Here is a 14,031-nt window from a genome sequence, read left to right as displayed (position 1 = left end):
GTTTTAGTAAGCTGAATGTAAAAAAGAGGCTGTGAAATGTAACTAGCTCTTCCAGAGTTATTTGTCCATTACTGATCTATCTTTCCTTCCTTCCCTCCTTCTTTCCCTCCCTCCCCACCTTTCTCTATCTTACTTTCTCCTCTCTCTTTTCAAAGAAGAGTAGCAAAATCTTGGTCAAAATGATCCTAAATACTCTCTTAAGAAGAGATCTTAGCCAATAAAAGACAATATCAGAGTACTGTACAATTCTGTAATTAAATTAACCTACCTTGATAGATGGTCTTGATGGATAACTGAAAGAAACATTTTTAAATTCCACAGTTCCTTCTATGCATTCTGGTTTATATCCTGTTGTTGAAAAATTATCTATAGCAGGTTTCTTAGAAAAACAAAGAGAATGTTACAAATCTTCAAGGGACTAAGTTGACATTCTACATCCTAAAAACAATTTAAAGATGGTTTACTTTTACAATGCTTTCTTTTCTGCTTCCAAACTACACTGAGTTAGACATAAAGGTTTCAATAAAACACAATGCCCTTGTAGAAGAGTTAAAACAATCTCTTTGCATATCTAACTATCCAACGTGGATTTTGCCCATCTTTTGTTTTAATGAAATGAATGTATGTATTTTTTTGGTTTCTTTCTTGCAGTAATTGTAGTTATCTTTCAAAGCAATGTGAAGCCTTACCTTGTCAATAACCTGGAAAATATTAAAGGCGGCTCCCCTGGCTATACTGAAGGTTTCAAAGCTAGGGGCTGCTGTTCCAATGCAGTAGCTACTATGGATTACACTAAAAAAAACCTATAGGAACAAGAAAATAATATTTAATATTCCTCAAATATATAAGAGACACAATAGAATAAAGTGTATATTTGGTTGACACTCAGAGAGATATATTAGAGAAATTAGGTAGGGAAGAATGCAAGCTGCTGCCAAACATAAAGGAAACACAAGTTAATCCAATTTACATGGCTTTTTCTTAATGTGGAACAACTTTTGATTGTCTCACAGTCTCATTATCACCTGCTGGGAAGCTTGAGCATGAAAATCTGTTTACTGAGGAAGGCTCACTGGTTGAGTGAGGAGGTAAGCTGCACTCCCTCCCTGCTGGTCAGTCAATTCCTTAAACTTTACAGAGAAGGATGGGATACATTTCACTTACATAGAGACATTGTACTATTTCTGTCCAAACTTCTGAATTCTTATATTACTGGACATCTTTCAGTTTCAGACACATATATCTCGGCAAAAAATCAAATAAATAAAGTATCCCATAAGCCAGGTGCTTTTTCCCTATTTTTACAAATGAGGAAGCTAAGGCTTAGCGAGTCATTGGCCTAAAGTCACATATAAATTGAGGAGTAAGGATGTGCCCCAAATTCCTCATGCTCAAATTTCATTTATATAAAAGTCTTAATTATGAAAGTCTCAAATCTAAAAGATGACTTTAGTTGACAGAAATCTACATAAAATGGGAAGACCAAATGAGAACTGAAGTATATAGACCAGATCAATTCAGTTCAGCAAGACAAACTGTCTTTAATCCTGAACTGAATTGTTTATTGTTGAAATTTGGGAGGATGACCGAATAAACTCAAATTCAATGCATAACCCTAAGAGTTAAAAAAAAAATCTATATTGTGATGTTGGAGAGAGCTGTAGATGATAATTCTGTTTTTAACATTAGTATATGCTGAAAGGACAGAGGAAGGTCAGGAGAGTTTTATCTCCAGAATATTACCAGAGGAAGCCATTCAGCAAGGTGAATGTAGAGTCTTGTCTTACCTCAGCAAGCTTGAAAGGAGAAAGTCTCACGAGAGAATGGCCTTTTTGACTGCTGGATTAAGAAAACTCTACATCCCAGGGGAGAATTCAGTTATGATTCTTCTAAAAGTATGATGCTTTTAAAGATATGCTGGATGACTAAATCCTGCCGGTTCATGGATATAATTTAAAGACATACCCAGATAATTTCAAAGAAACAAGTATTTGTTTGTTAAAAACATTCATCTTTGAATATTCATAATTATTCAAAGACAGATTTTGTCTAAACTCTAGATAAGAAGAGATTACATAGGCAAGTTACCTTTGTTCTTAAATAAGACTTACAGCAAGAACAGTTCCGATGGTATAACCAGGTTCTCCACTAAGAATCAAAGAGGTGCCATACCAAAAAGCAAGTCCATAGGTTCCATTCATAAAGAAGTACACTGCACCAAGAGAGAGTTTTGAAGCTATAGCCTTTCTTATGCCAACATCCTTTGCATCTTTTAGATTCTGTGTATACCTTAAAAAGACAAGACACAATGTAATAGACTTTGGGGAAAATAAAACCAAGAAAATATTATCATAATTAAAGGAACAGACCTTTGAATTTCTTTTTCCTGGGCTCCAAAGGCTACAACTGTTCGGATGGATGACAAGACTTCTTCTGCCACAGCCCCAGCTTTGGAATAGGCATTTAATTCCTTACTGGACAATGAGATCATTATCTGTAACAAACCATGACCACAGTTAACCAAAAGATGACCCTGAGGCAGTAACAATGTGCAGAGAACTTAATTCAGGTGGAATCTAGAATAGCAGAATTTTATTATTGAAAAGGTACTTAGTATCATTTAATCTAATTTTCTCAGTTTGCAAACGGGGAAAGCAATGGCCAGAGATATTAAGTGACTTTTTAAAGTCTCACAGCAGTGAAAGAATTTAGTGTGACATAATCTTCAATCTAAATCTCTACTCTGTCTTCTACAAGCAGAGCTTCCCTGTTTTCTCTCTGCATTTTTAAAAATTTAGAATATGTGTACTTATGCTAACACAATTGGGAAAGACGATTTGGAGATGGGTTTTAGGGACATAGACCTTTTCAGGTGTACTATGGAAACTGGTGAGCCTGATTTGACTTGATTTATTATCATGTAAAAAGCAAGTCTTCCAGAGGCTATGGATCACAGTACCAGGCAGAAGAAGATAATCCTGCATATGTCTGGAGTGTGACCCCTGAAACTATTATTGCATAACACAGCCTACCTAGTAAGTGCTATATCTCCAGCACTTAAGAGGTGAGATTTCAGAGACAGAGAGGAAAGAGAATATCATTCTTATCGTTATTAGGCAGGTTTTAAAATTTTTCAAAATTTTAAAATCAGAATGTGCCTTTTTCTCTATTATACATTCCACTTAATACTCCTTTAATTAGTAACAGATTTCATTTAGTAATTAGCACAATGGTTCAATGAAATGGAATAGGAGGAAAATTGTCCACTGAGCTGTGAGTCTTAAACTATTACCTACTCAAATAACAAATCTATCCATTTTCAAAACACATTCCAAATAATTGGAGATGATTTTATGTAAGACATGCTTGGACAGTTGTTAAAGTCAGAAGGTAGCATAAACTGAATAATACTTATTTTCTGAATTCACTTAAAGATAATTATTCCTATCTCATTGGAGAGGAAGCAGCACCTAGCAATAACCACTGTACATAGTGAGTGTTTAATAAATGTTTGCCAAATTAAATTGAACCAAAGGAAGCTGGAAACCACCCACCCTGGCTTCTTCAGTCATTTGAATAACTTTGACCTTATTTGCTTCTTCCTTACAACCAGTTCATACAGTAGCAGAACTGTATTTCCCACTGTTGTTCCTTTGAAACTTCTTGTCCACTTTGCTTCCCTGAGCAATTTTAAGTTTAGGCTCTGATCTTAGTAACACATAGTAGGTAATCATCCTACTGAGTGGGTCCTAATTTCAAATATGCTGGGGATGAAGATTTTGACAAGGGTTACAAGGTCAATCCTAAAAGTCATACTAAATAAAGATTTCTTGTCTAAACATTGAAGTCTATCAAGAAATCATTCAACTATAGAATATTTTTATTGCTGTAAATTCTTGTTTGATTGGATCTGTATATTGCTACCAAATAAACTCTGAATTTTATGGCTTTGATTTCAATAAAGAACAATTGGCTTTGCAAAATTAAAAACCCCATCTATCCCTAAGAATACACGGTGCCTCCAATCTAGGAAGATGGATATATACATTGGTTGAATTGTCAGGCTTGATTTAGAGAAAGATATTAGGGACATATGTGTTGCTTTTGGACTTCACAAAGAGCATTGCTTTCAAATCCAGGCTATACATGATTAATATCTTGTGCTATGCTCACACCAGCACTAGAAACATAATTTAACATGAAAATGCATAATTTATTTTAAAAATTGTATCAGATTTATATAGTACATAAAAGTAGACATTAAGCAGACATTTTCAATGTAATTCAAGTCTTATAAAAATATGAACATGAAATGGCTGACATAAAAAATGTTTACAGTTTTAGCAGTTTCTTATTCTGTTTTAATGAAATGAATTGCACACATTTATCTGGACATTTAGAACACATAAGTCTCTTCCAAAATCCAATGTATAATGGCATAATTCTTTATCCATGCTATCATTTGAAGTTGCACTAGGCTACCAAATGAAGAGGAATGCTTTTGTTTTGTTTTGTTTTGTTTTGTTTTGTAAGTAGGCTCCACACCCCATGCATAGTCCAATGTGGGGCTTCAACTCATGACCCTGAGATCAAGACCTGAGCTGAGATCAAGAGTCAGACACTCAACCAATTGAGCCACCCAGGTGCCCCAAGAGGAATGTTTTTTAATGTTAGTAACCTCTTTAATGTTAGTAACTAACCTTATTGTAACCAAATAACTTGAAGACAAAAGGGTGATTAATAGCGAACAAAATCAAAAGTATTTGTGATGCATAACATCCCTATTTTTAGACATAGGAACTGAATAGAAATGACTTTTTTGACAAACTTGATAAAAAACCTAGTTCATATTCTTGCTTCCAGTCAACACTGCATTAGCCATCTTGCCTACCCTAGAAAACATGGCTGCTGAAGCAATTATAAGAGGTGAGGTGGAGAGAGTCACCAGGGTGAGTTTCCAGCCCTTGACCAAACCAATCGCCAGGCCAATAGAAAAAGTAGACATGTTTTGAAACAACAGAGCAATCTTGTCTCCAATACCATCATTGATTTTGTTGATGTCACTGAAACAAATAAATAAATGCATTTAAGTCATTGATATATCATATATGGAAACAAAGTTGATATACTACAAATCCATCCTCTTACTCAGTCATACGAGTGTTAAGTTCACCAATGTCACAACCATCAAACCAGCTGATGTCCTGTGCCAAAATTGAATGGAAAAACTGTTTTCGAATTCTTTTGGTCTGTCGTGCTGCAGTCATAACCCAAAAGGAAATCTGCATGTAGCCAAAAACCAAGGCAGTAACTCCAATTCCAATATAATATAGGGTCAACCTGAAAAAAGATTATTGGAAACATTAGTGAGACTCAAGTGCAGTTTTTTCCCTTTGTTATCAACAACACCAAAGAAATCTACCATAATATTTGATTGAGAGAATTTGTGCTGTAGCCTATAAAATAACTAAAAATAAACCTCCATAAGAAGAAATAAAATACACTGAATATAAAAATTTAGGTTTCCCTAGTCTAGAATATGTCTCTCTTATATTACTAGTAGAAATTAGTATTTTAAAACATTTATTTATATCTTCTTTCAGTAATTTTTAAAATTTTCATTTGAAAAGTTACATTGACATAATTAAGATAGCTGTATGTGGAACAGGTAGATAAAGAAATGAAAGTAGTCAAAAACAGTGTATAAAATATTTAATATATATATATGTATATATATACTATTAAATATAAAATTCAACTTTAGGAATTTACCATAAGGAAATATATAAAAAAGATTAATCTAGATGGATGGTCATGTTAGCATTAACAACAATAAAGAAAAGCTGAAAACAATCTAACAGTAGACCAGATAAATGCAGTCATTTAAAAAATGTATACTGGGTACCTTCTATCTGTGAGGTTTTAGAGATATAGTCATGAGCAAGATGATAAGGCCCTATTCATGAAAAATTTACATTCTGGTGGGAGGAGACAGACAATACATATAGAAAAATAATTTCAGGTGGTTCTATGAGGGGAATAAACAGGGTGATAAGTCACAGACTAACCAATGGGTAAAGGTGAGTCGGGAGAGCTGGTGCAAATAGAGTGGTTAAGAAAACATTTTTTGAGGAAGTGATTTTAGAGCTGGGATACAAAAGGTAAAATGGAGCCACACATAAAAATAGCAAGAAGAGTGTATTCTAGGGAAAAGAAGAAGAATAAGGTCTGAGGCAGAAAAAAAGCTTAGCATGTTCCAGGAACAAAAGAACTCCAAAGTGGTATGAAATGATTAGGCCAGAGAATTTAGCAAATATTGTAGGGTGACCATGGTGCATTGCACAGATTTTATTTTAAGAGAAGAAGTAGACCATTGGAGGATCTAAGCATGGGATGACCTTATCAGTTCAACTTTTAAAAAGATCAGCTGGCCCCTCTATGGAGAATGAATGGAAATGAAAGCAATGGAAGCAGGCAGTTTAGTTAGGAGGATATTGCAATGGCCAACGTGAGAAGGATAGGGCCTTGGATAAAGATGCAGCTTAAGTATAAAGAAGTGGAAAGATTCTAGTTACATTTTTGAAATACAACAAACTGGAATTGCCAATGTATTGGATGCGAGGAATGTAGGAAGGGTAGAAATTAAGGATAACTACTTAGATTCTGATTTGAGCAACTGGGTGAAAGGTGTGCCATGTACAGCCATTGATGGCTGGGAATGGAACAGATCTGTAGGAGATATCAAGGGTTTTGGTTTAGATATTTTAAGACTGAGATGCTTAGTAAACATCAAAGTGGAGATCAAGTAAGAAGCTGAAAATGAGAGTTAGGAGTACTTGGAACAGGGTCTAGGCTAGAGATGTAAATTTGAAAGGCATCAGCTTACAAGTGGTAATTAAAGGATTGACTGAGACCACCCACAGAGGGAGAGAGAGTGTGTGTGTGTGTGAGTGAGTTAAATGCAGATAAAAAAGATAAGAGGACCAAGGAATGAGCTCAGGTACTCTCCAAACATCATAGTTTGGGGTGAAGAGAAAAAGCCTGCAAAGAAAGCTGAGGAGTGGCCAAGGAGGTAGGTGGAAAGCCAAGAAAGTGAAGTACTAAGGAAAACAGAGAGAAACATTCAACTGATCCCCATTATTCCCAGATTCTGTGTTGGCAAATCTGTGTGCTCACTAAGGCTTATTTTTAACCCTGAAATGAATACTCAGATGTTTTCATTGTTACTCATGGACATGCATAGAGTGCCAAAAAATTTGAGTTGCTCAACAAAGATGATCCCAGCTGAAGTTGAACAAGGCAACACTCTGCCTGCTTGTTTTAGTTCTCACATTGTAAACAAGTGTCATTTTTTGTGGCATATGTAGTACCACGTTTTTCTAATTTTTGTATTTTTTCTTGATGATTTCACTATTTAAAATGACTCTTAAGCAGCATGCTGAAGGGCTATCTAGTGTTTCTAAGTGTAAGAAGGATGTGGTGAGTCCTATGGAGAAAATATATGTGTTAGATAAGTGTTGTGTAGGCATGAGTTATAGTGCTATTGACTATCAGTTCAATGTTAATGAGTCAACAATATATATTAGAAAAGATGTCTTTAAACGTTAATACGCACAAAATGAGGTTATGTGTTGACTGATGAAAATGTTGTGACCAGAGGCTCACGGGAACTTAATTAACCCTGTGTTTAACCTAGGAACAACAGTTTAATATTTCTAATTCAGTATTCGTGACTTTAATAAAACAAAAATATTGCAAATAAACGGAACTGGATGTTTTCTAATAAGAGAGGCTTTATAAGGACAGCATAAAACACAAGAGGTTTAATGAAAATCACCTTACTGAATTTTTTTACTGTTGTGGGGAAAATGTTTATAATATTATAAGTAAAAATGGGTTGTAAAAACAAATGAGAAGAAGAAATGCAAGATCTGCACACTGGAAATTATAAAACATTGTTTGGAAAAATTAAAGATCTAAAAAAATTGAGAGGTAATCCATGTTCATGGATTAGAAGACTTAAAAATGTTTTCAAGGTGACAATATCCCCAAACTGATGTATGCAATCCAACTGATCAATGCAATCCCTCTCAAAAATCCAGTAGGCTATTTGGCAGAAATTGGCAAGATGATCCTAAAATGTATGTAGAAATGAAGAGAACTCAGAAGAGCCAAAATGATTTTTAAATTTTTTTTTTCAGCGTTTATTTATTTTTGGGACAGAGAGAGACAGAGCATGAACGGGGGAGGGGCAGAGAGAGAGGGAGACACAGAATCGGAAACAGGCTCCAGGCTCTGAGCCATCAGCCCAGAGCCTGACGCGGGGCTCGAACTCACGGACCGCGAGATCGTGACCTGGCTGAAGTCGGACGCTTAACAGACTGCGCCACCCAGGCGCCCCAAGCCAAAATAATTTTTAAAAGGAACAAAGTTGGAGGACTTACATTTCCTGATTTTATTTATTTGTTTGTTTGTTTGTTTATTTATCCATTCATTCTCTAAAACTGTACTAATCAAAACAGTGTGATATAGTATAAGAACAAACATATCAATAAATGCAACAAAACTGACAGAACAGAAACCTTTACATTTGGACAGCTGATTTTTAGCAAAGGTGCCAAGGAAATTGAGAAAGGAGAATAGATAAGTTTTTCAAGGACTTAGTGCTTGGGACAAATGGATATAGTCACATGCAGAAAAGTTAGAATCTTACCTCATAACAGTCACAAAAATAAACTGAAAATGGACCATAGACCTAAGTATAAAAGCTAAAATATTCAAAGTCCTAGAAGAAAACGTAGGAGAATATCTTCAAGATCTTGGGTTAGGCAAAAAATTCTCAAATCCAAAGGCACAATCGATAAAAGAAAAAAACTTGATAAATTGTACCTCATCATCAAAACTTAAAACTTTTGTGTTTCAAAAGAAACCTTTAATAAAATGAAAAAGCTAGCCATAAACTGGAAGAAAAAACTTGCCAATCATACATATGACAAAAAACTTGTATCCCAGAATTTATAAAATAGAACTCTCATAATTCAATAATAAGAAAAGGCACAATTAAAAATAGTCTAAATATTTGAACATTTAACCGAAGAAAATATATGAATGCTTAAAATGTATTGAAAAAAAACTTCTCATTATTAGTCACTAGAGAAATGCAAGTTAAAGCCACAATATGATACCACTTGACACCTATTACCAAGGCTATGATAAAAAGACAGACAATAAACAAATGTTGACAAGGATGTGGAGAAATTGGAATCCATATACATTGTTGGTGAAAAAACAAAATGGTGTAGCCAGTTTGGAAAATGGTTTGGCAGTTTCTTTAAAAGATAAACATAAACTTACCATATGACCCAGCAATTCCACCTAGGTAAACACCCAAGAGAAATAAAAACATATATACACACAAAGATAACTATACTGATGTTAATAGAAGCATTATTTTTTAAGTAGCAAAAAACCAGAAACAATCTAAGCGCCCATCAACTGGTAAACAGATAAAAAAAATGTGTACCCCTGAAATGGATTACTACTAAGCAATAAAAAGGAATAAACTACTAATACATGTTACAACATGGATGAAACTCAAAAACACTATGCTGGCTCAGTGGGTTAAGCATTTGACTTTGGCTCAGGTCATGATCTCATGGCTTGTGAGTTTGAGCCCTGCGTGGAGCTCTGTGCTGACAGCTCAGAGCCTGGAGCTTGCTTCAGATTCTGTGTCTCGGGCTCTCTCTGGCTGTCCCCTGCTTGTTCTCTGTCTCTCTCTCTCAAAAATAAATAAACATTAAAAAAAATAAACAAAATGAAGTGTGTATTATAGATAAGTGCCCTGGAATGACTCAAGCCTTTTTTTTTTTTTTTTTTAATGACACAGAATCCTGCGTCTCCATCTCCCTCTACCCCCCACCCCCTGCTTATGCATTGTCACCCTCCCTCTCTCTCTGTCTCAAATATAAGTAAATATTAAAAAAACCCACTATGCTAATAAATAAAAGAAGCCAGGTGCCCTACATATTATGTTTCCATGCACATGCAATGTCTTAAATGTAAATCTTTAGAGATAGAGAGCAGATAAGTGGTTGGCTGGGGCTGGGTGTGGGAATGGGGACTGACTGTAAGGGAGGGATCTTTACAGAATGATGGAAGTGTTCTAAAAATAGATTGTCATGATGGTTGCACAACTCTGTCAGTTTACTAAAAATCATTGAAGTGTACAGTTAAAACTGGTGAGTTTTATGATAAGTAAATTATGCCTCAATAAAGCTATTAAAATAATATAAACAGTATAATTCTAATTATATTAAAATTATGTATGTGTACTCATACATGTAAAAAGATTATAATAATAAAAACAAAACTAATGTTTATTATCCATTAGTGGCAGGATTATAAGTGATTTAATTTTCTTTGTGCATTTTTTCTTTTCATGTTATGTGCAATGAAAATAATAAGCATTTAATCAGAAAAGGTAATTAAAATAATTTTTACAGAAGCACTGATTCACTTTTTTTTTTTTTAATTTTTTTTTCAACGTTTTTTATTTATTATTTTGGGACAGAGAGAGACAGAGCATGAACGGGCGAGGGGCAGAGAGAGAGGGAGACACAGAATCGGAAACAGGCTCCAGGCTCTGAACCATCAGCCCAGAGCCTGACGCGGGGCTCGAACTCACGGACCGCGAGATCGTGACCTGGCTGAAGTCGGACACTTAACCGACTGCGCCACCCAGGCGCCCCTGATTCACTTTTTAATAGACTTTTCCTTAAGAACAAAGAAAATAACACATTCAATTTATTGCAAATTGAAGATACTATAGTTATTACCTCTCATTTATCTAGTAATCAAACTTCCAAACTACCTGGGACCCAGAAGAAGAAGCCCCAGTAGTCCCAAAGTCCAGGTACTTTATTTTGCACCAGTAAATGAAACTACCTTCATGGTCTAAGTCTTCTGATTCAAAACCACTTGCAAATTAAGGCTGATTTAATAGCTTCATTTATTGAGCATTTATTTTGTGTTAAATATTATGTCAGGCCCTTGACATATCTGAGTATCATTGAATCTTCAGGAAGTATTAATATTTCATTTTGCATATGAAGAAACTGAAGCTTACAGAAGCTCCCCAACAGGTTCCATAGTTAAAAAGTGGTTAAAAATCCATCACCTTAATCCTGAACCCATGATATGAATCCTGAATATATGATCTGAATCACTCTAGCAATATTTCTGAGGAGAAAGCATTCTCAAATAGATTCGGGAAACCCTGTATACCTAGTGTCATTCCTCCTTGGAAACATGTGAACATATCAAGAAATCAAAAACTAAAGATATTAACTTTGTTCAATGCAGGATGTCTCAGACCGATTAACTATGAATACTCACCTCCTTTTAAAATGTAACACATATTAACAGTCACATTTTACACAATTTAGGAATTATTCTAGGTCCTTACTTGATGCAGCAGAATTTGCTATCTACTTAATCTATCAGCCAATATCTGATTTTATCTTCCTCCTAAATAAGAGAACCTTCATTTTATTTGAAGTGGCAATATGCCCAGCTAAAATGGATGTGGTCCTATGACTAGAACAAAGACAGAAAGATGCTGAGTCCCTAATGCCTTTTGAACCATATTTCATCCTTAGACTACCAACTTTCAGATATTTACATGTAAGAGAAATAAATTTCTATCATGGTTAAACAACTATTACCATGGTTTTACATTAAATGCAACTGAAGTAAATCTAACACAGCCTTGGTAATCTAGTTTGCCCCTTCATTTTCAAGTAGATTATGAAATATATATTAGAAGTAGCAAAAAGGAAGGAACAACTTGCTTAAAAGTTCATACAGAATTAATTATTTAACCCTTGACAGACGAGGGGGCATCATATTTACCATCAATCATCTTGGGACTATTTAATCATTATGATTTGGCCTCGACAAGAAAATATTCAATTATTTTCAGAATATTTGGTAAATAAAATAAGGATACAGGCTGAACATCAAAACCATTAAACTTATATAAAGCTATGAGTCATTATCTGTAGATAATAACATAGGTAGAATAAAATTCTTTGGTTCCTGATGATTATAGCTGAAAGAAGTATTTTTACCTTATCCTCATCCAAAAAAGAGGATATAAAGTAATGATTCTCAGAAATGTGTTCATCAAAACATTAGTTCCACAGGATGTTACTAGGTGTTTGGGGAAAAATGGGTTTTATAGTCAAATAGTAATAACTGGGAATAAATGGAGCTTTACTACACTTATCTGTCCTGTGTATATCCAAAAGGAGGTTGTCATATGATATTGTCAAAATCAGTTTGACCATGAAATCTTTTCTCTTCATGTATCTCAAATATCCCAAAACAGAACACCGGTTTGAGGAACAATAGCATAACAAATACAACAGATCAAAAATGTTAAGAATGTTTCTTTGTAAATTTCAAAATCTTTTAATAACTGTATGCAGACATATCTCTTCATTTTATTCTCCCTTTTATTATCTGTTCTTTAAATGGATGCTACTATTTTTCAAAATTCCAAAATTCTTTGTAAAAAGCTCAAACCTCATCATTATACATCAGAACCTCAGTTTAATACTGTAAGAATAGAATTCAGTAAAAGGCAATACACTGGATCTCAACAAGGAATTTTCAAAAGACCCACTATAAAGAAATTTTATGTAAGAGTTGCTAAAAAACAGAATCAACATTCAAAGAGAGTTCAGGCTGCAGCAAAGTACAACTGAAGGGGGTGCCATTTACACTGCATGCTGTCCAATACAACTTATTGTGTCAAAGAAAATATTCCATATCTGTGATAGACAAGATGACACCAGCCAAATGTGGCTACTGAACACTTGAACTGTGACTGAAAATGAGGAACTAAATATGTAACTTTATTCAATTTTAATTAATTCAAATTCAAATAGGCATATGTAGCTGTGGCTAACATATTGGACAGGGCAGGTCAAGGATTATGGCCCAGAGAGTTTCACTGCAATGTGATAGGTGTCCCTTGGGTTGTGCAACATGTAGGATTCACTTTTGGGAGTAAAACGAGGGATCACTTAGGTCTGTAGCAAAAACTCTCATAAGTCCATTGAATATACTCAATAAACAGCTTCGCTTTAACAAACTCAACACATAACAGAGGAAATGATACCATTTAATATATAAAACACAAAAACTGAATGCCCTTATAGATTATTTACTTCAGACTTTACAATTTTTAGTTTGAATACAACATCACCATAATAGTCTCAATAATTAGTCTCCAAAATTAGTCAATGAAACTTTACTGTTATTGTTTTTGAAATTATTTCATTATTTGAGCAGCTGGGTGGCTCAGTTGATTAAGTGTCATACTCCTGATTTTGGCTCAGGTCATGATCTCATGGTTCGTGAGTTCAAGTCCTGCATTGGGCTCTGTGTTGACAGCATGGAGCCTGCTTGGGATTCTCTCTCTCTCTCTCTCTCTCTCTCTCTCTCTCTCTCTCTGCCCCTCCCCCACTTACACTCTCTCTCTTTCTCCCTCTCAAAATAAATAAACATTTAAACAATTATTTTACTATTTTTAGTATTTGTTGCACATGACTTTTTGGTGTTTAAAGTTTACAGAAGTAGCATTTTTCTCTAAGATTTGTAAGGCAAGTAATTTGAAAAAAAGAAAAAAATAAGTTCTTTAGTCTTTAGGATATGTACCTTCAGTTCTAGAAGGCAAAATTGGTCTAAAAATACAAATCTAAAAATGAATTTTCTACTGATGACAATTCTGTCAAATACAATTTAAGGCTTATGAACTTAGTGACTTTCAAATAGAAGAAAAATGATATAATAACTCTATTTTGTATATCCAATGAAAGAAAAGGACACATTTATGGGGTGTGCCTGGGTGGTTCAGTTTGTTGAGCGTCTGACTTAGGCTCAGGTCATGATATCGTGGTTTGTGGGTTCAAGCCCTGCATCGGGCTCTCTGCTGATGGCACGGAGCCTGGAGCCTGCTTCGGATTC

At 34.7% G+C, this 14,031-nt stretch overlaps 1 protein-coding gene across 5 annotated transcripts in view; it reads right to left on the bottom strand.

Moving 5' to 3' along the window:
- ABCB5 (ATP binding cassette subfamily B member 5) overlaps positions 1 to 14,031 on the bottom strand; it is a 138,447-nt gene that overhangs the window by 92,923 nt on the left and 31,493 nt on the right. For all 5 annotated transcript variants that reach the window (XM_045052460.1, XM_023250426.2, XM_045052462.1 and 2 more), the window contains 6 exons: positions 5,149 to 5,340; positions 4,892 to 5,063; positions 2,370 to 2,494; positions 2,112 to 2,289; positions 690 to 803; positions 269 to 379 (listed from right to left, as the gene is read on the bottom strand). In XM_045052460.1, the coding sequence (XP_044908395.1) occupies positions 269 to 379; positions 690 to 803; positions 2,112 to 2,289; positions 2,370 to 2,494; positions 4,892 to 5,063; positions 5,149 to 5,340 (892 nt within the window). The remainder of the gene's footprint in view (positions 1 to 268; positions 380 to 689; positions 804 to 2,111; positions 2,290 to 2,369; positions 2,495 to 4,891; positions 5,064 to 5,148; positions 5,341 to 14,031) is intronic.

Source organism: Felis catus, chromosome A2 (genome assembly GCF_018350175.1).
Source record: "Felis catus isolate Fca126 chromosome A2, F.catus_Fca126_mat1.0, whole genome shotgun sequence".
NCBI classification, from domain to species: Eukaryota; Metazoa; Chordata; class Mammalia; order Carnivora; family Felidae; genus Felis; species Felis catus.
Note: the sequence above shows the minus strand (reverse complement) of the source record. Positions and strands in the feature narration are given on the sequence as shown.